Source organism: Heptranchias perlo, chromosome 1 (genome assembly GCF_035084215.1).
Source record: "Heptranchias perlo isolate sHepPer1 chromosome 1, sHepPer1.hap1, whole genome shotgun sequence".
In the NCBI taxonomy this organism is placed as follows: domain Eukaryota; kingdom Metazoa; phylum Chordata; class Chondrichthyes; order Hexanchiformes; family Hexanchidae; genus Heptranchias; species Heptranchias perlo.
Window position 1 is genome coordinate 33194951 of NC_090325.1, and position 27817 is coordinate 33222767.

Here is a 27817-nt window from a genome sequence, read left to right on the forward strand (position 1 = left end):
AAAAGAGGTGGCTACAGAGATAGTGGATGCATTGATCATGATCTTCCAAAATTCTCTAGATACTGGAATGGTCCCAGTGGATTGGAAGGTAGAAAATGTAACCCCACTATTTAAGAAGGGAGGGAGGGAGAGAGAAAACAGGGAACTACAGGCCAGTTGGCCTGACATCGGTCGTCGGGGAAAATGCTGGAATCCATTATTAAGGAAGTGGTAACAGGGCACTTAGAAAATAATATGATTAGGCAGAGTCAACATGGTTTTATGGAAGGGAAATAGTGTTTGACATCTGTTAGTTTTTTGAGGATGTAACTAGCAGGGTAGATCAAGGGAAACCAGTGGATGTAGTAGATTTGTATTTTCAAAAGGCATTCGATAAGGTGCCACATAAAAGGTTGCTACACAAGGTAAAGGCTCATGAGGTTGGAGGTAGTATATTAGCATGGATAGAGGATTGGTTAAAGGACAGAAAACAGTAGGGATAAACAGGTCATTTTCAGGTTGGTGCCGCAAGGATCGGTGCTTGAACCTCAGCTATTTACAATCTATATTAATGACTTGGATGAAGGGACCGAGTGTAATGTATCCAAGTTTGCTGACGATACAAAGCTCAGTGGGAAAGTAAGCTGTGAGGAGGACACAAAGGGGGAAAAATTGGATAAGGGTCCGTTTCGAGCGGAGGTAGCGTGATGCGCTAGTACCCCGCACCCGATGGACCCTACGCAGGCAGGATGCAAGTTTCGACCCACCCGAGGACTTACCTGCAATCAGCCTTCCTTCACAGGCCTTGCACGTGGAATCAATGCAATTCACATTTTCCACCACCAGAGAGAGCTCAATCTCTTAAAGGGAGGATGTTTCTTAGAAATCTCTTAAAGGTAGCTGATACCTGTTGTTTGCTGAAAATAACAGTCTACTCTCTGAACGGAGATCAGACATCGCATACGTAAAACGTAATGCAGGTCTCATCCCTATGTTTACACACTGATGAGTTATGTTAAAACATTGAATAAAGGTTGCACACTACTAAATCCCACATCCTCCAATCTGCACACCAGACCTCACCAATCTGCCGATCTTGGTTGATACCAGGCCTGCGAGAGTGCATGCACCAAGGTTCTCTGCTGAGTGCAAGAGGTGGACAGAAGGAGGGTCATCCAAGATCTGCAATGGGGGAGGGGCAAGAGGCTCTCCAGACATGTACTCAAGAGGCAGTGGGGGATGCAGTCAATGCCAGGCACACAGCATCATGAACATGGATGCAGTGCAAGAAGTTCAATGCTTTGACATGAGTGGTCAAGGTGAGTGAGGTCAACTGTCAAGTGGCGTCTCCTACCAACTGCACCACGCACTTCACCCTACATACCAATAAACTCTTTCCATCAGTACTCAACTCATCCAATCAGATGCTTCCTCTCACCCTTACACATTACCACTGTTTCAAGCCGCCCACCCACAACTCTCAGGCCACACACACACTGACAGCTATTCAACCATGACAGGCACATCACCCAGACACACGTCCCGCTTTCTTGCAGGAGAAGGTGGTGCATATCAAGAGGCAGCAAGTGGCAGTGGCATTTAGCCCTTCGAGCCTCTTCCGCCATTCAATGAGATCATGGTGGACCTGTGACCTAACTCCATATACCCGTCTTAGCCCCATATCCCTTAATACCCTGGTTCACAGAAATCTATCAATCTCAGATTTAACATTCACAAGTGAGCTCGCATCAATTGCTGTCTGCAGTACAGCGTTCCAAACGTCGCCCACCCTTTGCGTGTAGAAGCATTTCCTAACTTCATTCCTGCACGTCCTGGCTTTAAATGTGAGGCTGTGTCCCCGGTTCCTAGTAAGAAAAATAGGGTGGTAATAGTAGGGGACTTTAACTTTCCCAACATTGACTGGGACAGCCATAGCATTAGGGGCTTGGATGGAGAGAAATTTGTTGAGTGTATTCAGGAGGAATTTCTCATTCAGTATGTGGATGGCCCGACTAGAGAGGGGGCAAAACTTGACCTCCTCTTGGGAAATAAGGAAGGGCAGGTGACAGAAGTGTTGGTGAGGGATCACTTTGGGACAAGTGATCATAATTCCATTAGTTTTAAGATAGCTATGGAGAAGGATAGGTCTGGCCCAAAAGTTAAAATTCTAAATTGGGGAAAGGTCAATTTTGATGGTATTAGACAGGAACTTTCAGAAGTTGATTGGGAGAGTCTGTTGGCAGGCAAAGGGACGTCTGGTAAGTGGGAGTCCTTCAAAAATGTGTTAACCAGGGTTCAGGGTAAGCACATTCCTTATAAAGTAAAGGGCAAGGCTGGTAGAAGTAGGGAACCTTGGATGACTCGGGAGATTGAGGCCCTAGTCAGAAAGAAGAAGGAGGCATATGACATGCATAGGCAGCTGGGATCAAGTGGATCCCTTGAAGAGTATAGAGATTGCCGGAGTAGAGTTAAGAGAGAAATCAGGAGGGCAAAAAGGGGACATGACATTGCTTTGGCAGATAAGGCAAAGGTGAATCCAAAAAGCTTCTACAAATACATAAAGGGCAAAAGAGTAACTAGGGAGAGAGTAGGGCCTCTGAAGGATCAACAAGGTCATCTATGTGCGGAACCACAAGAGATGGGTGAGATCCTAAATGAATATTTCGCATCGGTATTTACGGTTGAGAAAGGCATGGATGTTAGGGAACTTGGGGAAATAAATAGTGATGTCTTGAGGAGTGTACATATTACAGAGAGGGAGGTGCTGGAAGTCTTAACGCGCATCAAGGTAGATAAATCTCCGGGACCTGATGAAATGTATCCCAGGACGTTTTGGGAGGTTAGGGAGGAAATTGCGGGTCCCCTAGCAGAGATATTTGAATCATCGACAGCTACAGGTGAGGTGCCTGAAGATTGGAGGGTAGCAAATGTTGTACCTTTGTTTAAGAAGGGCGGCAGGGAAAAGCCTGGGAATTGCCTGACATCTGTAGTGGGTAAGTTGTTAGAGGGTATTCTGAGAGACAGGATCTACGGGCATTTGGAGAGGCAGGGACTGATTAGGAACAGTCAGCATGGTTTTGTGAGAGGAAAATCATGTCTCACGAATTTGATTGAGTTTTTTGAAGGGGTAACCAAGAAGATAGATGAGGGCTGTGCAGTAGACGTGGTCTACATGGACTTTAGCAAAGCCTTTGACAAGGTACTGCATGGTAGGTTGTTACATAAGGTTAAATCTCACGGGATCCAAGGTGAGGTAGCCAATTGGATACAACATTGGCTTGACGACAGAAGACAGAGGGTGGTTGTAGAGGGTTGTTTTTCAAATTGGAGGCCTGTGACCAGCGGTGTGCCTCAGGGATCGGTGCTGGGTCCGCTGTTATTTGTTATTTATATTAATGATTTGGATGAGAATTTAGGAGGCATGGTTAGTAAGTTTGCAGATGACACCAAGATTGGTGGCATTGTGGACAGTGAAGAAGGTTATCTAGGATTGCAACGGGATCTTGATAAATTGGGCCAGTGGGCCGATGAATGGCAGATGGAGTTTAATTTAGATAAATGTGAGGTGATGCATTTTGGGAGATCGAATCGGGCCAGGACCTACTCCGTTAATGGTAGGGTGTTGGGGAGAGTTATAGAACAAAGAGATCGAGGAGTACAGGTTCATAGCTCCTTGAAAGTGGAGTCACAGGTGGATAGGGTGGTGAAGAAAGCATTCAGCTTGCTTGGTTTCATTGGTCAGAACATTGAATACAGGAGTTGGGATGTCTTGTTGAAGTTGTACAAGACATTAGTAAGGCCACACTTGGAGTACTGTGTACAGTTCTGGTCACCCTATTATAGAAAGGATATTATTAAACTGGAAAGAGTGCAGAAAAGATTTACTAGGATGCTGCCGGGACTTGATGGTTTGACTTACAGGGAGAGGTTAGATAGACTGGGACTTTTTTTCCCTGAAGAGTAGGAGGTTGAGGGGTGATCTTATAGAAGTCTATAAAATAATGAGGGGCATAGATAAGGTAGATAGTCAAAATCTTTTCCCAAAGGTAGGGGAGTCTATAACGAGGGGGCATAGATTTAAGGTGAGAGGGGAGAGATACAAAAGGGTCCAGAGGGGCAATTTTTTCGCTCAAAGGGTGGTGAGTGTCTGGAACGAGCTGCCAGAGGCAGTAGTAGAGGCGGGTACAATTTTGTCTTTTAAAAAGCATTTGGACAGTTACATGGGTAAGATGGGTATAGAGGGATATGGGCCAAGTGCAGGCAATTGGGACTAGCTTAGTGGTATAAACTGGGCGACATGGACATGTTGGGCCGAAGGGCCTGTTTCCATGTTGTAAACTTCTAGGAGACCTCCAAAAACAATTACAAATGTCTTGCCAGTCAGAAGCAATAATCCAGCCACTAACCTGTAACTATTGCAGGTCCCTTTAAATAGCGCTGGTGGGAGGTCCTCCATGCACTCTAAGACACATTCAGATGGTCAGGGTTAAGACTGTGCGTTAAGCCCCAAAATGGTGCCTCGCACTTTAAATCAGTGTTGCACACTGAAGCTATTTTCTCCCTACTTCATATGATTCCAGCCTTCGTTATCTGTGCCTGCTCTAACTCCTATACTAAGATGGCGTCTGGCGCATGTCACGCAGGAAACGTGCGTGCGCATCCAAGATGCCATCTTGGATGTTGGAGAGGCCGTGTAGCGCTGAAACAATGGGTGCTACAAGGCCCAATTTAGCACCCAAAGTGTCTGCAAAGGGATAGAGACAGGTTTAGCGAGTGGGCAAAAAGGTGGCAGTTGGAGTATAATGTGAGGTTATTCACTTTGGTTGGAAGAATAGAAAAACAGAATATTTTTTTAAATGGTGAGAAACTATTAAATGTTGGTTTTCAGCGAAACTTGGGTGTCCTCGAACAAGAAACACAAAGTTAGTATGTAGATGCAGCAAGCAATTAGGAAGGCAAATGGCAAGTTGGCCTTTATTGCAAGGTGGTTGGAGTACAAGAGTAAGGAAGTCTTACTACAGTTGTACAGGGCTTTAGTGAGACCTCACCTGGAGTACTGCGTTCAATTTTGGTCTCCTTATCTAAGGAAGGATATACTTGCCTTGGAGGCAGCGCAATGAAGGTTCGCAAGATTAATTCGTGGGACGAGAGGGTTGCCCGATGAGGAGAAGTTGAGTAGAATGGGCCTATTCTCTCTGGAGTTTAGAAGAATGCGAGGTGATCTCATTGAAATATATAAGATTCTGAGGGGGCTTGTCAGGGTAGATGCTGAGAGATTGTTTCCCCTGGCTATAGAATCTAGAACTATGGGGCACAATCGCAGGATACAGGTCGGCCATTTAAGACTGAGATGAGGAGAAATTTCTTCTCTGAATCTTTGAATTCTCCACCCCAAAGGGCTGTGGATGCTGAGTCATTGAATATATTCAAGGCTGAGATGGATAGATTTTTAGACTCCGGGGCAATCAAGGGATATGGGGATCGGGCGGGAAAGTGGAGTTGAAGTCGATGGTCAGCCATGATCTAATTGAATGGCAGAGCAGGCTTGAGGCGCTGTATTGCCTACTGCTGCTTCTATTTCTTATGTTCTTCTATTACCTTTGTCACGCTTAGCCCAATCAGTACATATTGGTGTTTATCCTCTACATCAACCATCTCTCTAACTTATTCCTAAATCGCTTCATCGTTGCTGGGTCAAAATCCTGGAACTCCCTACCTAACAGCATTGTGGGAGTGCCTTCACCACGCAGACTGCAAAGGTTGAAGAAGTCGGCTCACCACCACTTTCTCAGGGCAACTAGAGATGGGCAAAAATTGCCAGCCATGACACACTCCCACATCCTGAGTGATTTTTTTTAATCAAAAGGGCAGCTCTTGGATGCCTCATGATGGGGACTGCCAAGTCGAAGCGTCCGATAGCCTTGGTGTTGTATGTGATGAGGCCACAGAGCTTGGCCATAAAAAAGATACTGCCAACCAGTATCAATATGATCATTACTTTGGTACGGGGTAGGACATTTCGGACTGAGAAGAGAAATTTCTTCACTGAGGGTGGTGAACTTGTGGAATTCTCTACCATAGAAGGCTGTGGAGGCAAAGTCACTGATTATATTTAAGAAGGAGCTAGATAGATTTCTAGACACAAAAGGCATCAAGGGGTATGGGGGGAGAGCGGGAATATGGTATTGAGATAGAGGATCAGCTGTGATCATATTGAATGGCCTACTCCTGCTCCTATTTTTAACCAAAAAGCCTAGAACTAGATTGGTGTGGCTCCCAATAGAATGGTCTTGATGGCAGATGGTATGGCCAATGATTTGTTCTCTGTCGCTAATCAAACTGAAGCTTCCATGCTGTGGTCAGAAGGATGGTGGCAAGACACATGTATTTATGGTGTGATGTTCTTGAGGACTTCCCGATACATGCTTTTGGCCAAGCGATGGCTTAAACTAGAATGATGATCCTCTTTTTTGAGGGAAAGATAAGCAGGATCTCTTTAGGGTCTAGGTGGATCCAAGATGCCACATTTTGATGGAAATTGGAAACCAAGTCAACCCTCTTTAGCAGGCATGGTAATTTATTTACAACTGTTGGATAATGGGTTAATGGTGCAGCCTATGTCAGCCTACAACAGGATCTGGATAACATTTAGGCTTGGGGTGATAAGTGGCAAGTAACGTTCAAGCCACATAGATACAAGGTAATGATCACATTGAGCAAAAGAAACCCCAGCCATTTCCCTTGATCTTCAAAAGCACCACCATAACCAAGTTCCCTAGCATCTATAATCTTAAAAGGTCACCATTGACCAGAGGCTTAACTAGACCAGCAATGTCAACCCCATGGCTTCAAGAGCAGGGCAGAGGCTGGGCACTGTGCAACTAGTAGCTCACCTCCTGACCCCTCAAAGCCTATTCACCATCTACAAGCCTCAAGCCAGGAGCGTAATGGGCTGGGTGCAGCTGCAACAATACTCCAGCTCAATTCCATTCAGGTCAGAGCAGTTTGCTTGATTGGTGCCCCTGCCATTGGACTCAATATCCATGATCTCCATCACCAACGCACTGTGACTGCATTAAGTATGATCTACAGGATGCACTGTAGCAACTCACCAAGGTTATTCCCACAGCATCCTCCCCCTGCCCATGACCACTACCACCAAAAAGGATGGGTGCAGCAATGCTGCGGGAACACCGTCGTCTACTAAGTTCCCCTTCAAGTCACACACCATCCTGACTGTGAAATATATTCCTTCATTGTCACCGGTCGGTATCCCGGAATTCCCTAACTAAACCGTTGTGGGAACGCCACTACCACAAGGACTGCTGAGGTTCAAGGAGAAGTACCAGGAGCACCTCTGGGCAACTAAGGATGGGCAATAAATGCTGCCTTGCCAGTATAAAACACATCCCAAGAACAATTTTTAAAAAATCTCATACCAGAGCGAGACACATCTGCAGTGGGATTTTCCCCATCATACAATGCAATGCCTTAACAGGTAGGGTAATCTGCTATAAGTTTAAATGTTAACCCTGGCTCAGTGATAGCACTCTCGCCTTTGAGTCAGGAAGAATGTTTGTTGAAGCCCCACTCCTGAGACCTGAACACACATTCTAGGCTGACACTTCAATGCTGCACTGTTGGAGATGCTGCCTTTTGGATGAGTCTTTAAACCGAGGCCCCGTCTGCCTCCTTAGGTGAACGTGAAAGATCCCATGGCACTATTTGAAGAAGAGCAGGGGAGTCCCTTTGATGTCCTGGACAACATTTATTCTTCAGCCAAAATCACTGAAACAAATTATTTTCTCATTGCTGTTCATGAGACCTTGCTGTGCATAAATAAATTAGCTGCCATGTTACCATAAATTACAACAGTGACTACACTTCAAAAGTACTTCATTGGCTGTGAAGTGCTTTGGGATGTCTTGATGTTGTGAAAGACTCTATATAAATGGAATCTTCTTTCTTACAAGCTACAATTGTTGCCTTCAGACTGGATTCAATCTAGTCTCTTATTTTCCGACAATTCCATTGCCACCTTTCTGGTGGTGCTCAAATTTAATTATGGTAATCGCTTTTTAAGGAATAATGATTAGGTGGATGGCTATTAAATATGGCTAATAGAATAGCCTCAATCAACCAATGATGTCCTGAGCTATTTGATCAATAGAGTGGTATCACCATTCTATTAATCATTCGCATTGACCTCTTAACATTTTGTGCAAGTTTGCTGAATGAAACACTTGGAGAGGGCAGTACATACAACTAAGAAAAACATGAATGTATTTTTCACACTGAGTGGGAAAGGTTGTATGAAGGATGCCCGAAGGGAAAAGACAGAGAAAGTAATTGTGACGTTTTAAAATATATATTGGCAATTTTTTTTGTGGTGGGGGAATGGTAATGTGCATTTCTCTTTGCCTCTTCTTCCCACCCCCACCACCCACAACTCATTGCCTCCTGTAGCTTCCCTCTACTGCATACCTCATTCACTCTAGAGGACAGGGTAGAGACCTAACTCCATGCAGTCATATCTGAGCTCAGCTCCATAGCTTTCCACCCAGGTTGGCAGCCTTTTTGTTCCCAATCAAAAGGTAATGGAGCTTGGATAATTTAGTGCCCATCTTTACTGAATGTTCCAGTCACGGATGCTTTAGTTTGAAACTGAGAACTGAAAGGCATGGAAAGTTATGGTGCTCTTTGTAGCTGATATACAGTTCTGTGACGGCAGTGTTGGGCAACTAATGTGTTAGTGTGAGACAACTAATTTGTGGGGACACTTGTTCCTCCAATTCAGCTAAGTAGTTGTAAAATACTATTTACTAACTTAAAAACTTTCTCTGTGATTTGATGCTTTTGGATGTCTACAAATTTATTAATAGCACATAAAAATAAAGACATTGATCACCCTAGATTAAGTCTGAGAGAAGCCCTTGAAAGTTGATATCTTTTTGGTTTAAAGCATAGCATCCATGTCTATTCCAGTGCGATTTGTAATTTAACACAGACGGGATTATTTGTTTGTATATTTTCAGCACAGCAGATTCAAAAGATGAAAGGGTCCAAGAGGATCCTGTTAAACCTGAACCTACAAAGAATTCTGCCAAGCCCAAACATTTTGTTCGTGAAATAGAGTACCTCTTGATGGAGGAATTTAACCATGTCCCTGGGTAAGTTTCACAAAACAGTTCCAGTCTGAAACAAATTAAAGATCGTTTTGTGTAGGGTTACTTTACACCCATGATAACTGGATCAAAGAGTGAATAAGTGATGTTTTTACTGTGTATCATCGAATGTTTTATTCTCAGTTCTTGTGTATTCCACTCAAACTTGAATTGTACATCTAGATAAATAGAAAAATCTGCAAATTCTGGAATTTTATGCACTGCAAATCTACTTAAGATGGGAGCAATCATAGTAGATAATATTTAAGAATAATATAACCACCATGCACTTAGTAACGGTATTGTGCTTTCTCAACCAGATGTCAAATTCTTCTAAGCTCCCCATCCCCACAGGGCTTATTAAAATAAACCAGCTGTGCTTCCTGCAAACTTTAATCAAGTGCAGCTTTTGCTATAAACAGTGAAACCACTTTTTTTTAAAAAATAAATTGAGTTATAGAAAATTTACACACTTTCTAAGATTACTCAGTACTTGCAGATTCATTGAAGGCCTGACCCAGTTTTATACATTGGGGTGGTATTACTAACCGGTTAGAGGCCACTCTTCAACAGGGAACTTGGGTCAGCCAGGTTTCAGTGGTACATGCTCCGTTTTTGCTGAACTACTTGGTGTGCTGTGCAAGTGGTACAGGTTCAGTGGTGATATTTGTACAATTTAAAAAGAAAAAGTAATAACCAGATGATAGCTGGTGCATTCAAATATTTAAATTCTGTTATCTTGTGTTTTTTTTAATATAATGTAGAAGAGTGAAGTGTAAGTAAGTCTCCAAAAATGATTGTGATATGAACAGGAGTGCAAGGGCTTGAAACAGGCTAGTGGTGAGCAGGGTGTTTGGTAGCTGCTACTGCTGACGACTTTACTTGCCAATACTTTATTCAAAAAAAGTCAGTCACTTCTGCAGTGTTTAGAAATATTTCAAACAAATGCATTTTGCTCTAAGTAGGGTGTGGAGATTCCTAGTTCAGAGGCAGACAAGCCGAGATGTAGCTTGATTTGTTTTAATTGATATAATGAAGACACAGTCTAAGCATTCATTGTGCTGACCATCTGGAGTTCCTGTCACTTAAGCCGAGAAGTGCTGAAGCAATGGGAAAGTAAATGAGGTTTTGTAGGTAATTTAGAGGGGCTTGCAATAATAACAGTTGTAATAATAGCTTCATCCAGCTTGGGAGCTTTAACTATCCTAAGGGGGTTCTAGAATGCTTCCAGACCAGTTTCTTTAATCAGCATATTGCATGTCCAACAAGGAAGGATGCATTGCTAGTTCTGATTTTGGGCAAAGAAGCAGGACAAATCACCTGAAAGTATGAAAATACATGGGGAAACAGTGAACATAGGAACAGGGGTAGGCCATTCAGCCCCTCGAGCCAGCTCCGCCATTTGATAAGATCATGGCTGATCTGTGATCTAACTCCATATACCTGCCTTTGGCCCATATCCCTTAATACCTTTTGGTTGCCAAAAAGCTATCTATCTCCGATTTAAATTTAGCAATTGAGCTAGCATCAATTGCCGTTTGCAGAAGAGAGTTCCAAACTTCTACCACCCTTTGTGTATAGAAATGTTTTCTAATCTCACTCCTGAAAGGTCTGGCTCTAATTTCTAGACTCTGCCCCCTAGTCCTAGAATCCCCAACCAGCGGAAATAGTTTCTCTCTATCCACCCTATCTGTTCCCCTTAATATCTTATAAACTTCGATCAGATCACCCCTTAACCTTCGAAACTGTAGAGAATACAACCCCAATTTGTGTAATCTCTCCTCGTAACTTAACCCTTGAAGTCCGGGTGTCATTCTAGTAAACCTACGCTGCAATCCCTCCAAGGCCAATATGTCCTTCCGAAGGTGCGGTGCCCAGAACTGCTCACAGTACTCCAGGTGCGGTCTAACCAGGGTTTTGTATAGCTGCAGCATAACTTGTGCCCCCTTGTACTCTAGTCCTCTAGATATAAAGGCCAGCATTCCATTAGCCTTATTGATTATTTTCTGCACCTGTTCATGACACTTCAATGATCTATGTACCTGAATCCCTAAATCCCTTTGGACATCCACTGTTTTTAACTTTTTACCATTTAGAAAGTACCCTGTTCTATCCTTTTTTGGTCCAAAGCGGATGACCTCACATTTGCCGACATTGAATTCCATTTGCCACAGTTTTGTCTATTCACCTTATCTATCAATATCCCTTTTGTAATTTTATGTTTTCATCTACACTGCTTACAATGCCACCAATCTTTGTGTCATCGGCAAACTTAGATATGTGACTTTCTATGCCTTCATCTAAGTCGTTAATAAATATTGTGAATAATTGAGGCCCCAAGACACATCCCTGCGGGACTCCACTAGTCACATCCTGCCTACCCATTATCCCTACTCGCTGTCGCCTTTCGCTCAGCCAATTTCCTAACCAAGTCCGTACTTTTCCCTCGATTCCATGGGCTTCTATCTTAGCTAACAGTCTCTTATGTGGGACTTTATCAAATGCCTTCTGGAAGTCCGTATAAATACCATCCATTGACATTCCCCTGTCCATTACTTTAGTCACCTCTTCCAAAAAATTCAATCAGGTTTGTCAGGCACGACCTACCTTTCACAAATCCATGCTGACTCTCTGATTAACTGAAAATTCTCGAGGTGTTCAGTCACCCTATCCTTAATTATAGACTCTAGCATTTTCCCCACGACAGATGTTATGCTAACTGGTCTATAATTTCCTGGTTTCCCTCTCCGTTCTTAAAAAGCGGAGTGACATGTGCAATTTTCCAATCTAGAGGGACGGTTCCTGAATCTAGAGAACTTTGCAGATGCCCTAACTATAATCTTTCAATGTGCTCACCTACTTCCTTTAAAACCCTGGGATGGAAACCATCTGGTCCCCGGGACCGTAACCTCATTAGGTTCACGTTGAAAACAGGTTACGAAAAAGAGGGATCCAAGGTAAAGACGTTGGGCTAGTTATTAACTAATTTCAGTTAGATGAAAGAAAATCTGCTCCAGGTTAATTGGTTAGAAAAAAAAGTCATCAAAACAGCAGACCAGAAGTGAAGGATATTTAAATAATGAGGTGAATAAGGTACATATTCAGTACTTTCAAAGATAGTTACATAGAGTCTGCAGCACCAAAATAGGCCATTTGGCCCAACTGGTCTATGCTGACGTATATGCTTCACACGTGCCTTCTCCCACCCCTCTTCATCTAATCCTATCAGCATACCCTTTTATTCCCTACTCATTCATGTGCTTACCTAGTTTTACCTTAAATGCATCTATGCTACTTGCCTCAACTACTCCTTGTGGTAGCGCATTCCACATTCTTATCACTCTGGGTAAAGACATTTCTCCTGAATTCCCTATTGGATATATTAGTGACTATCTTATATTTATGACCTCTCGTTTTGGACTCCCTCACACAAGTGGAAACATTTTCTCTACATCTACCCTATCAAACCCTTTCACTATCTTAAAGATCTCTATCAGGTCACCCCTCAGCCTTTTCTTTTCTAGAGAAGAGAACCCTAGCCTGTTCACCCTTCCTTGATAAGTGTATCCTCTCAGTTCTGATATCATCCTTGTGAATCTCTTTTGCACTTTCTCCAGTGCCTAAATATCTTTTTTATAATATGGAGACCAGAACTGTTCACAGTACTCCAAGTGTGATCTAACCAAGGTTCTATACAAGTTTAACATAACTGCTCTGCTTTTCAATTCTGTCCCTCTAGAAATGAATCCCAGTGCTTGGTTTGCTTTTTTTAATGGCCTTATTAACTTCCGTCGCTACTTTTAATGATTTGTGTATCTGTAGCCCTAGATTCCTTTGCTCTTCTACCCAATTTAGACTCTTATTATCCAAGCAGCATGTGGCCTCCTTATTCTTCCTACCAAAATGCGCCACAGGGACTAAAGCGTGTGCATCAAAGACTGGGCTTCCATGGATAATAGTGGTTTAAAAAAGAAGCATAAGATAAATATAAGGGAGATAATATAGAAGAAAACTGAAAAATGTAAAAACGGAGGTTAGGAAGGTTTGAGGGAACATGAAAGAGAAATGGTCAATTTTTTTTTAAAACAGCAAGAGCTCTCATAAGCACATTAAAATGTAAAAAGATAGTTAAAAAGGGATGGAACTAGATTGAGACAAAAGGGGCCACTTTGTAGTTGAGAGAGAATTGTGGGAATGCTTGAGTATTTTGCATCAGTTTTTACAGAGGAAGATGAAAGCGGGAAATGTCAGTCACTAATGGAGATAAATATTTGAAAGTAAACTATAAAAAGTTAATGGGACTAAAAATGAAACAAATCACTAGGTCTAGATGGTATGCATCTCCCACAATGCTGAAGGAGGTTGGGGAGGAGATGGTGAAAGTAGTAATCAATTTCCAAAAATCCTTAGAACAGGAAGGGTGGCAAATGTATTTTCTGTCCTTCTCTGTTTTGGTGGTATACGTCACAAGGCTAGGAGGTGCTGTCGAAGTAAGTTAGGCGAGTTCCTGAAGTGACTGCTGTAAATTGTATATACTGCAGCCACAGTGCACCAGTGATGAAGTGTGTCGATATTGAGCCCAGTGGCACGGGGGCCGATTAGTAACCAGATGGTGTTGACATTCTTGAATATAGTTTGGCTGCACCCATCTCGGCAACGCTAGTATTTCATCATTTTCCTGACCGGAGACTGGGTAGATGGTGGAGAGGCTTGATTGCCACCCTGCCACTGATCTCAACGTCCACCACTTGCGCAATATGTTCTGTCTAAAGGATGCATTGCAGCAACTCGCTAAGATTCCAGCCCCATAGGTCAGTGAAGATGGATGAGTGGGACTTGATGCAGAGTAAGATACACACGGCAGTATTTTGGCTGAGCTGAAGTTTATCAAGGGTGGAGAATGGGAGGCCAGCCAGGGGAGCATTGGAATAGTTATGTCCAGAGATCGCAGAAATGGATGAGGGTTTCAGCAGCAGAAGAGTTGAGGTAAGGGCAGAGGTGAGCAATGTTAAAAGTGAACGTAAGCATTCTTTGTCCTGGAGAGGATATGGGTTCGTAAACTCGGCTCGGAGTCAAATAAGACAAACACTGAGGTATCAGCAAAGTGGGAATTTAGTGCTAAAAATAAATTATCTTTTTAATTTAATTCCTCAATTCAAAGTTATTTAATGTTTTTTGTTTTTAAAGAATGATGCTTGACTAATTAAAAAGGAAGAAATGCAAATGCAGGAAATACACAGCAGGTCAGACAGCATCTGTAAACAGAAATGATCGGTTATGTTTCAGGTGTGTAGTCTTCATTCGACCAAAGGCTAAGAGATAAATAGGCATTTTAATAAGGCCGGAAAAAGAGAGTAAAAAGGGATAGGGGAGAGCAGAAGGAGTTGATGTGTTAAATGACCTGCAAATTGCTAAATAGAAAATAAGTGATATAAAAGATCGTGAGATTATGCAGACGAATAGAAAGGACAAAAGAATGCTCAAATAGTTGGGCGAGCAGAGACAAAAGAGGTCAATGCATGAGAGTTTTTTTAAAAAGCTGTGGATACAGCAGATATGAAATGAAAATAGAAAATGCTAGCAAAATATGATAGATTTGCCAATTGTGAGATGGGAGAAAAAAAAACGTTCCACACCATTGACTCAGAACCTTGCCAACACTGTCCTCTGACCAAGGCCACCTCCTCCCCATGTCACAAGCACCTGTTGTTGTGAAGAAAATGGGGGGGTTATACCTACGGTCTAAAGTTATTGAAGTCCATGTTAAGACCAGATGGCTGCAAAGTGCCCAACACAACGATGAGATACTGTTCTTGGAACTTGTGTTCAGCTTCATTGGAACAGTGTAGGAACCCAAAGAGGGAGATGTCAGAGCAGGAACAGGATGTTGGGTTCGGGGGGGAGGAATTAATGAGGCGAGCCAAAGGCAGGTCAGGGTCAGCAGAAAGGAGATGTTCAGCGAAGGGGTTACCTAATCTTATTCAGGGGGAGGAGAGAATGTATACCTTCACTGGGGGGCAGAAGCATTCAAAAATAATAATTATGGTGTCACAATTTTACTTGTACCAATTCAGCTTCATATCATGAGGTGAAAAGTTAAGTCTAAATGCATATTACAATATTCTCTGCAGAATAGATATGATAGTCAACTTTCCTATAGTACAGCATGTTTTTTTTTAGCACAAATCCAACATGCCTTCAGATCCTGTGTCATACAAATTTAGACAAAAATAGAAAGGGAGAACCATACTGCTAAAAAGAATTGTACGAGTAATTTACCATCATATGTGCGCATTTAAAATTGAAATCCAATCTATGCATTGCAGTGGCAAACAAACTACTTTTACTTCACTTTCATCAGAACTCCTTGGTTTGGATTGAAGGTTTGTAATTCACTTAGAGGTATTTGTTATTCTGCACATCACATCTTTACATTCTCAAACCCTTGAACTGAGTCTGTGTAAGTCTCTTTATAAGCGTCGAAAATGCATATTACATTTAGAGCTTTTATTAAAAAAAAATGCTGTTCCTTTTTCTAATAGCAGATTTCACTCCTCTTACAGTTGATTTAAAATAGTACTTATAGTTATCGTTAGCATATTTCGTTCATGATTTGCTTATTTTATTTTTATAATCCTATCTTGTAAGAACGTTGCTTTTCATCTAGCTGTCAATTACATCTTGAGTAGTTGCATAAATCTTTTTTAACAAAATGATGAATTAGAAGGCGCTCACCATTAGTGGTGAAGATTTTATAAATAGAGATGAATGTTGGGTATTATCTTACAAATCTATAGAGGTTTCAAGTGTAAAGTGCTCGTTAGCTGATTTCCACCCTCCACCCCCCCCACACCCCATGTAATATGCTACTTGACCAATAAGCCTCAATTTGATGAATTGCTCAGTCCTTGAGGTTTCCAGTGAAAATCATGAAAAGGTATTGAAGTGAGTTTTTGTTTAACTGCCTTGTTATACGGAACAGGAGTAAGCTACACAGCCCCTCGAGCCTGTTGCGCATTCATTAAGATCTTCGACCTCCACTCCAATTTCCTGCCCGATCCCCATATCCCTTGAGTTATGTACTCGAGGTGAGAGATTGAAGTACATACTATGTGAAAGGGAGTGGGATGGGGGGGAGAAAGAGTCCCATTTGCTATAACTTCATCTTGGGAGTACCTGATGTTGACATTAGGTGCAAATATCACAAGATGTACAGTTTTTTATTCAGACAATGTATATTTCATCACTATCCACTACCATCACAATGCCACTGAGGCATTTTCATATTATGAACGTTAAGAAATTATTAAATTAATTATTATTTTTGAATGGGAGGGCAGTCTGTGTTTACTTTCTTGTTTTCTCACGTCCTGTTAGTGGACACCATTATCTACCTCGGCAACTTCAGAGTAGCATTGGTGGAGGCCCAGGAGCAATTTACTGGTCTCCTTTCTCTTGTGCTTTGGGAAAATGCAGGGGAAAAAATTTGGTTCTTGCTAAAACATCAGTTAAAGATTCAGGACAGCATGTTTTGTAAGTTTCTGCTCTTGCTTCCACAACTCCACAAGAAAGCCTCACTTTTTCATTGAGTAACCTTGGATAGAAATTACTATCATATTGACTGTCTGATCATTTTTGCACATGCATGTGTTTTACCACTTCAACTAGATAGTCTTAGACCCTGATTCCTTTTTATTTGTTTTGTATTCTAGGTACATGAAAGGTCGCATGACCTATGATCAGATCAACGCTGTGATTCAGGAGCTTAATGCCACTGTGAAAGCAAAGTACAAGATCCTAAACCAGCCATTGAAATCCATGACTAACACTACTCGTAACCAGTACCATGCTTTCAAAGAACAAGAAACTAAGGAAACCAAAGGTACAAAAACAAATAAATGTACAGAAACAAGATGAGTCGACATGCTCTACTTTAAATTCTTTATTTGCATCCTTTTTTGTTTCTCTCAATTTCATTTTTTTTTAAAAGTTAGAGTGCCATCTGTTCTGGCGAAGATGTAATGTTAATGAGAGTCAGTCTCAACTTTGCACAATTTCCAGAGCTTTTCACTTCAGTAAATCTAATTCCATCTTGACAAGAGTTTGAGCTGAGGTGCTAATTTCTGCATACAGCATTCCTGTTCCTAGCTGAGTATGGTGAAATTTGGCACCTCTTACCCCACAGACTGAGTGAGCAATGGATGGGAGCATTGGAGTGGCCCTTTTTTGGGGAGCAGAAAGAAAGCAGTTAATGGACCCGTGTCCTATTAGTCAATCACTGCCTAGTTATCACATGCAACACTATTGGTCAATGTTCAGGACAGTCAAACCCAGCGAAGTGGAGGCATGGTTTGGGAAATCATTTTAAGTTTCTGAAATAAGGTCATAGGGACGGATATAGACTGAGATGGTAAATAACTTCACAGGACATCATGGTTACTATGCTAGTGGAGCTTGATGGGGTTTTATTTTAGGGGCGGGGGGGAGGGGTAGTAACAGGCCAGAGTTGAAAAATGTAGATATGGCGATCAATGAATACTGAAGAGTTTTGCTTAATTACCTTTCAGGGATTAAGAAGTATTTGTGAACAAATTTCTCTCAGCAGATTAAATAGATGAAATGGAGCCTGTAATAAGGTAAACTGTAGATGATTTGTGGAAGCAGCACGTTCCTAACTTCCCATTGTGCTAATGCTTTTTTTGATGGGGTGGTGCAACATATGAAGGAAGACGATAAGTCAGACTTCAACTTCAAAACAAATATACCATAAATACATGCAACAGCTGGGATTTTCCACTTGTGCACTCACCGGCCCACAATCTTCTCCCCCCACCACCTCCAATTCATTTCAATGGACAGGAAAATCACAGGCTGGTAAGAACAGAAATAGAAAATTCCAGCCTGTAACTCTAGCTTATTCTGCTGGTTATGGCAAAACACTGTCTTTCTCTATGTTTCATCTAATGCTCAATTTATAGCCTGACCTCAGATGAAGGGATGTTTGTACTGTACTTAAAGTATGAAGGCAAATCAATGATAAACAGTTAGTGTTAACAGAAATATGATTCCAGAACACATGAGCTAAGTACAGTTAATAAAAACAGAAAATGGTAGAAATGCACAATATCTGAAAGAAATGTGAGTTAACGTTTTTGCTGTGACACTTCATCCGAACTGCCTCCTCTTTCAGATGCTGACAGATCTGTATTTTTAGCATTTTCTGTTTTATTTCAGGTTTTCAGCATTTGATTTTTTTTTTCATCTCTATACTTTTAAGAGCAGGCATTGTTCAATTTGTAACAAGGGATTATATTTTTGACTACAGTGAAACCTGTATAAACAGACACTCCCAAAAAACATACTCTTATTGAGAGACCCAAATAACTTGCATGGTAAAATGTACAAGAGGCACTCTGAAACCACGGGCATTCACAAATTCCGAAGTACAGACAGTTTTCAATGCACCAAGCCCTTTTACAATTTAAATCAGAGGACATAGCCTGTTATATCTGAAACTTTCACTGAGTCGGGATCACTGGCACATCCCCTTGCAACTTGTTTCCTTTCTGCCCCCAAATTCTCAAAGTCAGCACGAGGCGGCAACGGGTTTTGTGATAGAAATGGCTTTTGTTGAATGGGGAGTTCTTTACCCAGCATCCATAGTGGCAGAGAAACTGCTCTATCTCTGAGATTGAATGATTGCATTGCTCTATCCCAGGGTTTTCTGCTGCTATGGATGCTGGGTAAAGAACTCCCCATTCTACTGAGAATTTTTACAGTACATACAATGACCATTTTGAAAATAAGGATACCTGCAAAAAAAAAGACAACTGATGCTAGTCTCTAAGGTGGCTGTTATTTACAGGTTTCACTGTATATCAATGGTTATAAGCCATTTAAGATATTTCTACCTCTCCCATCACAAAGGGGTAGATAGATTTTTAAAAATGCTTTCTGAAGCCTTATTTTTGTAAGAAGGGGCAGCAGATAACAGCTTAACATTAATGCACAATTTTAAATGACAATTAACTGCTTATTTTTTTAATGTTAAATACAGTGCTAAGTGCATGTTGTACCTTCATAGTGCCCTTCATGTCCAGTGTTTCACAGCCATTGAAGTACTTTTCAAGTGCTATCACCATTGTTATGTATGCAAATGCAGCAGCCTAATTTGCACCCAGCAAAGTCCCACAAACAGCAAATCAGATTAATGATGACTTAATCTCTTTTGGTGGTGCTGTTTGGATAAATATTGATGATGTGGAGATGCCGGTGATGGACTGGGGTGGACAAATGTAAGGAATCTTACAACACCAGGTTATAGTCCAACAATTTTATTTTTAAATCACAAGCTTTCGGAGATTATCTCCTTCGTCAGGTGAGTGAGTGAGTGAAAGGTTCTCAAATCGCATATCTTATATTAGGCTGGGACACGCTCACACCAATCAAAGGTGTCGTTGGTGTTCAGACAGGTTAGCCACAGAAAACAGTTCTGAATACACAATGGGTCAGGTTACAAAGCCAGAGAGAGAAAGAGACCCGAAAGGCAGAGAGAGAGAGAATGTCCAGTTGTATTAAAAACAGATAACTTTTTTTCCCTGCTTACATGTAGCATGACATAAACCCAAGATCCCGGTTGAGGCCATCCTCATGGGTGTGGAACTTGGCTATCAATTTCTGCTCGACGATTTTGCGTTGTCGTGTGTCTCGAAGGCCGCCTTGGAGAACGCTTACCCGAAGATCGGTGGCTGAATGTCCTTGACTGCTGAAATGTTCCCCGACTGGGAGGGAACCCTCCTGTCTGGCGATTGTTGCGCGGTGTCCGTTCATCCGTTGTCGCAGTGTCTGCATGGTCTCGCCAATGTACCATGCTCTGGGGCATCCTTTCCTGCAACATATGAGGTGGACAACATTGGCCGAGTCACAGGAGTATGAACCATGTACCTGGTGGGTGGTGTCCTCTCGTGTGATGGTGGTATCCGTGTCGATGATCTGGCATGTCTTGCAGAGGTTACCGTGGCAGGGTTGTGTGGTGTCGTGGATGCTGTTCTCCTGAAAGCTGGGTAATTTGCTGCGAACGATGGTCTGTTTGAGGTTGGGTGGCTGTTTGAAGTCGAGTAGTGGAGGCGTGGGGATGGCCTTAGCGAGGTAAATATTGGATAAATATTGGCCAGGACACTGGGAGAACTTCCCTTCCCTCTTGTAACTAGTGTCACGGGATCTTTTACATCCACTTGAACAATCAGGCGGGACCTCTGAGGAACTTGTCCATCTCCCTGCAGAGAATCCACGCTTGCCCTATATGCACTGGCAATCTATTCCAGAGGTTGTGAAAATAATTACTTACTGATGTCTAAACTAGCTCTGAGTTTGGAATTTTTATTGATGCCTCCAATTGTTCCCTGCTGATCAAGCTCAAATAACCCATCCACTTGGACAGAAATCTAATCCTCTTCATTTTTTTTTATATTCGTTCATGGGATGTGGGCGTTGTTGGCAAGGCCAGCATTTATTGGCCATTCCTAATTGCTCTTGAGAAGGTGGTGGTGAGCCACCTTGAACCGCTGCAGTCCGTGTGGTGAAGGTTCTCCCTCAACCAATGAAGACCTCAATCAAGGACTATATCTGTATCCACTTCTATGCATCTAATTTTAGCATCATCTTCAGTAGTGAAGAATGATGCAAAATCGCTATTTAAAATCCCAGCTATATCTTGGCACGCCACCCAAATCTGCCCTGCAGAATCCCCAATGGCTTTGTATGGTGGCCTCGGTTCATTCTCGAACTGGCAACCAGTAGCCAGTGGTGTTCCGCAGGGGTTGGTGCTGGGTCCCCAACTCTTTACAATCTATGTTAACGATTTGGAGGAGGGGACTGAGTGTAACATATCAAAGTTTGCAGATGATACAAAGATGGGAGGGGAAAGTAGAGAGTGAGGAGGACATAAAAAACCTGCAAGGGGATATAGACATGCTGGGTGAGTGGGCGGAGATTTGGCAGATGCAATGTAATATTGGAAAATGTGAGGTTATGCACTTTGGCAGGAAAAATCAGAGAGCAAGTTATTATCTTAATGGCGAGAAACTGGAAAGTACTGCAGTACAAAGGGATCTGGGGGTGCAAGAAAATCAAAAAGTTAGTATGCAGGTGCAGCAGGTGATCAAGAAAGCCAACAGAATGTTGGCTTTTATTGCTAGGGGGATAGAATATAAAAACAGGGAGGTATTGCTGCAGTTATATAAGGTATTGGTGAGACCGCACCTGGAATACTGCATACAGTTTTGGTATCCACACTTAAGAAAAGGCATACTTGCTCTCGAGGCAGTACAAAGAAGGTTCACTCGGTTAATCCCGGGGATGAGGGGGTGGACATATGAGGAGAGGTTGAGTAGATTGGGACTCTACTCATTGGAGTTCAGAAGAATGAGAGGCGATCTTATTGAAACATATAAGATTGTGAAGGGGCTTGATCGGGTGGATGCAGTAAGGATGTTCCCAAAGATGGGTGAAACGAGAACTAGGGGGCATAATCTTAGAATTAAAACTGAGATGAGGAGAAACTTCTTCACTCAGAGGGCAGTAGGTCTGTGGAATTTGCTGCCCCAGGAAGCTGTGGAAGCTACATCATTAAATAAATTTAAAACAGAAATCGACAGTTTCCTAGAAGTAAAGGGAATTAGGGGTTACGGGGAGCGGGCAGGAAATTGGACATGAAGCTGAGCTCGGATCGGTCAATGCCCTGTGGGTGGCGGAGAGGGCCCAGGGGCTGAGTGGCCGGGTCCTGCTCCTACTTCTTGTGTTCTTTAGATTTGTGGTTGGGATCAGATCAGCCATGATCGAGGGGCCGATTGGCCTACTCCTGCTCCTATTTCTTATGTTCTTATGTATATAAAGTGCTAGTATAATAAGAATTGCCAAAAACAAAAACAAACAATTCCATGCAGCAGTGGAGATGCTATATAGCCATTCAGCACCTTTTATGATTGTAAACTGGAGTGTATTCTGAAGCATTAAATTCTAAAAGATCTACTGAAGAGCTCTCCTTTAATATAGTGTGTACAGAGTGATGGTTAACAGTAGTAACAATGGTTGTATTAAATCTCTATTCTAGCAAGTTCTACACAAATGAAAGGGTATCAGCGCACCTTTCTGTAATTTGTTAGTTTCCTTATTCTCCAATAAAGAGACCGTATTAAAGGTTTGCTGTAATTTTTTATTCAAAGAATTCTTGTTTTAACACAATTACACAAACTATTAGAAAAAAGCAATCCAACCATTAACACCATTTAAATTCTCTGAATTGTTTCTCCTTGGTAGGGTCGGGTCATTGAACTGACGTCTCATCTATCTTTTCCAGTGGTTCAGGTGGAAATTAATGTCTCATACAACAATGCAGCACTCTTGTAACTGCACTGAAATATCAGCCTAGATTATGTGCTGAGGTCCTGGACCAAGGCTTAAACTCTCAACCCTCTGACTCAAACATGAAAGCTACCAATTGAAGCAAGCTGACACTTGAACATGCTGCACAAAACAGTTTATTGGGGGGGAAATAAACTGAAACTACCTAAAATGAACAGTTAAGTTTGAGGTCTACTCGGGCTTCTGAGCTAGACTTTTAAACTAACTTTTTTTATTCGTTCATGGGATGTGGGCGTCACTGGCGAGGCCAGCATTTATTGCCCATCCCTAATTGCCCTTGAGAAGGTGGTGGTGAGCCGCCTTCTTGAACCGCTGCAGTCCATGTGGTAACTATACAAAGGCAAGTCATGTAATCTATTCCGTATTCCGTTCTGGCAAAAACTCTCTACCAAAAATGCGAAGCTATTTTTTCAGATGCTGATGGACCTGCTATGATTTCCAGCTTTATCTAATTTCAATTACAGCTTTCTATTCTCTCACTGGAACCAGAGGGCTTGTTTGAAAATGTTACTTGCTATTTTTTTTTTTTTGTTTGTCTTTTGCAGATCAGTATTTCTTTGTGGAAACTGACCTAAAGGACTTCACACGTCTCAAGGTCGACAAGAAGCTACAGGGAATCTTCAGTATTCTGCGACATTGCCACCGATTGCGGGAGGTCCGTGGGGGTCACCTTGTCCGTTATGTGCTACTTTAAGGAGATTGTGAATTACTTCAGTATTCTTAGGCCACATGAATCCTAAAGTCTAATGGAACAGTATGCCAGTTATTTTAGGCAAGGAAAAATGTATTTGCTTTAATTATATTTTGTCCACCCTCTCACTGTAAGATGGTTTTCCTCTGGTGGGAGATGGCAGCCTGCCTACTCCCAATACCCTACCTGTGCTACATTGTGAGGAATCATATAACATTTAAGTTTATTAAAAAAAAAATTCTTCTCCTGCGTCCCTCATGATATTCTGATATCACACATGTTTCTTCATAGGCTGCTCCCAGGCTTCCACCCATGTATCTAAACTGAAATCCAGTACACCATCATGTTATCTCGGCACCTTTACTTTAAAAGTTACTGCATTTAACTCCCCCCATTAAAGACAGAGTATGGAACAGGTGCCCTGAATCCACTTGATACAATCTACAAATGATGTAAGCCTTGAGCCTCCTTGAGGAATGGGGGAATACAGGATAGACAAAAGGTAAAATGTTGCATCTGTAGTGCTAATAAAATTTCTCCTCATACTGCTATTGTGTATAGATTTAAATATAAATGCATTTCACAAAAATTCAAAATGGCCACCTCTGAGTACCACCACATTAGAAAGTTAACAGATGTTTGGTTGTCTGTGTTTTGATAGAGGTCTACAAGCAGTCCTATGGAAGACTACTAAATTAAGTAAAAGATTCTTCTGCCTGTGCTCTTGAATGTGATTCCAGATTTTTTTTTTTAGCAAAATCTACAGTACCTGACCTGATTTTCCAATTGTGTGATTCTCTGAAAAAATTTTGAGTCAGCTGTGCTGTGTGTTTAGATTTTATGTCTGTACATAATATGTTGTACTTAATTTTTCTGTTCCTGCTGGAATAATTTTCTAAATTGTGTTCCTGGCTCTGAAATTGCCCGGTCCACCAATTAATACTTTGTTTTCTTGGTTTATTTTGTTGCCTATCTAATCTTTGAAAGTAACCTCATGCCAACCCTTGTGCAGGAATTGCAGATTTTAAAAATCCTGGTACAATGTAACAGTGCAGTGTGCTGATCTATTAGCTGCAACAACAACTTGCATTTCTATACCACCTTTAACATAGAAAATGCCCCAAGAGGAGGTAGAGGGGGGAAAAAAAAGGTTTATAGATGCTAAGCCATGTAGGAGAGATTATGAGGGTGACCAAAAGCTTCAATTTGGACATGTAGGGACACTGGCTCATAGCTAACATTCTTCACGTGGCCCTGGCCGTGCAAAAGGTTAAGATACAGGCAAATCCAACTCAATGAAGCTGATGCTAACCCAGCAGCGCATGTTCTCAACTGGAGTCTTCACTTCAGTATTGGGAAAGTGACCTGTAACTATATGCCACAATATATATACTTAATTAATGGGAAGATTTTCCTGTTATTGTCCTTGGGTGTACTGGATTGCCTATGTTCAGCAGATAGAGGGAATTGGGGAGGGAGAATTGCATGCCCATAAAAAACGTTGCTGATTTTTTTCATCCTTAAATTTAAATGGATGGATAATCGGATGAATTCTGTTACTGGTGTGTGATCCTCCCTGTCAATTATCCTTGATGCGCTGCAGTTAGATAATCCAACGCATGCACCCACCTGCAATAACACGAAAATCTGCTTCAGTATATCAATCACTACAACTGCCTGAGTTTTATTTTTCAATAAAGTTATTGCAATTGTAGGTACATTTGTAAAAAAAAAATATTTTTAATTTTAAAACTCATTCATTGCAGCTGGTGAAAACTTTAAAATTCTAAATTTTAATGCTCTTTACTTGAAAATTTTCCCATCTACAAATGTTACTGTAACTAAGTTTAACTAAATTTCAGTTATCTGCTGCATTTAAGAATTTATAGCACTAGTCACTAAATTTTTAAAAATCCATATTAAATATACTTTATAAACTAATAGAATTTCTATATTGATTAATTTGTAACTGCCACTCTGTCATAATAAACCTATATATTTTGTCCCTGAGCAATGAGATCAACTAATAGTAAAAAAAAAATCTGACAAAATGGGGTAGTGTCAGTGCACTCTGGTGGTAGACTATGTTGTCATAGTATAGACAAGGCTTTGAAGTTTGGATTAATATAATGTGCAGATATGGCAGTCAAATGTTTAGATCTTTCCAGTTCTACTGCTTACCAGGTAAGCAATGTAACTGTAGCTGTTAGAATTTTTTCACCACTCTTTTTCAGCTGTTTTATACTGGGAGGTTTTATAAAAGATAAATAAAATTGCAGTGTGTATTGTTTTTTAATTCCCAAGCGTAGTAGTAGTAGTAAACAAGGTTGGTGAGCTGCAGGCGCAATTAGCTACATGGGACTATGATGTGGCAATAACCGATACCTAGCTCAAAAAAAGGCAGGATTAGGTACTAAATATTCCTGGACACAGGTGTTCAGGGAAAAAAAGGGGCGGGGTGGCAGTATTGATTAAGGAGAATATTGCAATGCTGGAGAGAGAGGGTGTCCTGGGGCGGTCAAGGACACAATCTATTTAGTTAGAGGTGCCATTACATTACTGGGTGTATTCTATAGGCCACCACCTGGTGGGATGGATAAAGAGGAGCAAATTTGCAGGGAAATTACAGAGAAGCGCAAGAGCCGAAGTGTAGTGATAATGGGGGACTTCAACTATCCTAATATAGACTGGAATAGTAATAGTGTAAAGAGCAAAGAGAGGGAGGAATTTTTGAAGTGTGTTCTGGAGAACTTTCTTGACGTGTACGTTTCCAGCCCAACAAGGAAAGAGGCATTGCTGGGGAATGAGGTGGAGCAAGTGTCAGTGGGGGAACGTTTAGGAAACTGCGATCATCGTATCATAAGGTTTAGATTAGCGATGGAAAAGGATAAGGACCACTCTAAAGTAAAAATATTCAATTGGAGAACGGCTAATTTCAGTGGGATGAGAATAGATCTGGCCCGGGTAAATTGGAATCAAAGATTGACAGGCAAAACTGTAATTGAACAATGGGTGGCCTTTAAAGAGGAGATGGTTCAGGTACACTCTAGGTACATTCCCATGAGGGAGAAAGGTAGGGCAACTAAAGCCAGAGCTCCCTGGAAGACAAAAGAGGTAGAAAGTAAGATGAAGCAGAAAAAAGGAGTGTATGGCAGATGTCAGTTTGATAATACAACTGAGAACCAGGTTGAATATAGAAAGTTCAGAGGGGAAGTGAGAAAGGAAATAAGAGGGGCAAGGAGAGAGTATAAGAATAGACTGGTGGCTAACATAAAAGGGAATCCAAAAGTCTTCTATAGACATGTAAATGGGTAGTAAAAGGAGGGGTGGGACCGATTAGGGACCAAAAAGATCTACAGTTGGAGGCAGGGGGCATAGCTGAGGTACTGAATGAGTACTTTGCATCTTTGCACCAAGGAAGATGCGGCTGCCAAAGTCATAATAAAAGAAATAGTTGAGATACTGGATGGGCTAGAAATTGATAGAGGAGGTACTAGAAAGGCTAGCTTTACATGAAGTAGGTATGTCACCTGGCCCAGATGGGATGCACCCTAGATTGCTGAGGGAAGTAAGGGTGGAAATTGTGGAGGTACTGGCCATAATCTTCCAATCATCCTTCGATACGGGGGTGGTGTCAGAGGACTGGAGAATTGCAAATGTAACACCTGTTTTTGAACAAGGGTGTAAGGATAAACCCAGAAACTACAGGCCAGTCAGTTTAACCTCGGTAGTGGGGAAACTTGTAGAAACTGTAATCCGGGACAAAATTAACAGTCACTTGGACAAGTGTGGATTAATTAAGGAAAGTTAGCACGGATTTGTTAAAGGCAAATCATGTTAACTAACTTGATTGAGTTTTTTGATGAGGTAACAGAGAGGGTCGATGAGGGCAATGTGGTTGATGTGTATATGGACTTTCAAAGGCGCATGATAAAGTGCCGCCTAATAGGCTTGTCATCAAAGCTGAAGCCAATGGAATAAAAGGGGCAGTAGCAGCATGGATACGAAATTGGCTAAGTAGCAGGAAACAGAGAGTAGTGGTGAACGGTTGTTTTTCGTACTGGAGGGAGGTATACAGTTCCTCAGGGGTCGGTACTAGGACCATTGCTTTTAGTTATATATGTGTATATATAGTGTGTGTATATATATATATGTACATATAGACTTTGGTGTACAGGACACAATTTCAAAATATGCAGATGACACAAAACTTGGAAGGGTAGTGAACAGTGAGGAGGATAGTGATAGACTGCAAGAGGACATAGACAGGCTGGTGGAATGGGCGGACACATGGCAGATGGAATTTAACGCAGAAAAGTGTGAAGTGATACATTTTGGTAGGAAGAACAGGGAGTGGCAATATAAACTAAAGGGTACAATTCTAGAAGGGGTACAGGAACAGAGAGATCTGGGGGTATATGTACACAAATCGTTGAAGGTGGCAGGGCAGGTTGAGAAAGCAGTTAAGAAAGCATATGGGATCCTGGGCTTTGTAAATGGAGGCATAAAGTATAAAAGTATGGAAGTCATGATGAACGTTTATAAAACACTGGTTCGGCCA

General features: G+C 41.7%; 1 protein-coding gene across 1 annotated transcript in view; it reads left to right on the plus strand.

Moving 5' to 3' along the window:
* The window catches only part of ska1 (spindle and kinetochore associated complex subunit 1), a 39321-nt gene extending 15848 nt beyond the window's left edge, over positions 1–23473 (plus strand). Inside the window, exons 5-7 of the mRNA XM_067989147.1 lie at positions 9015–9149; positions 16856–17025; positions 23111–23473. Of these exons, the coding sequence (XP_067845248.1) occupies positions 9015–9149; positions 16856–17025; positions 23111–23259 (454 nt within the window). The 3' untranslated portion in view covers positions 23260–23473. The remainder of the gene's footprint in view (positions 1–9014; positions 9150–16855; positions 17026–23110) is intronic.
* The last annotated feature ends 4344 nt before the right edge of the window (positions 23474–27817 follow it).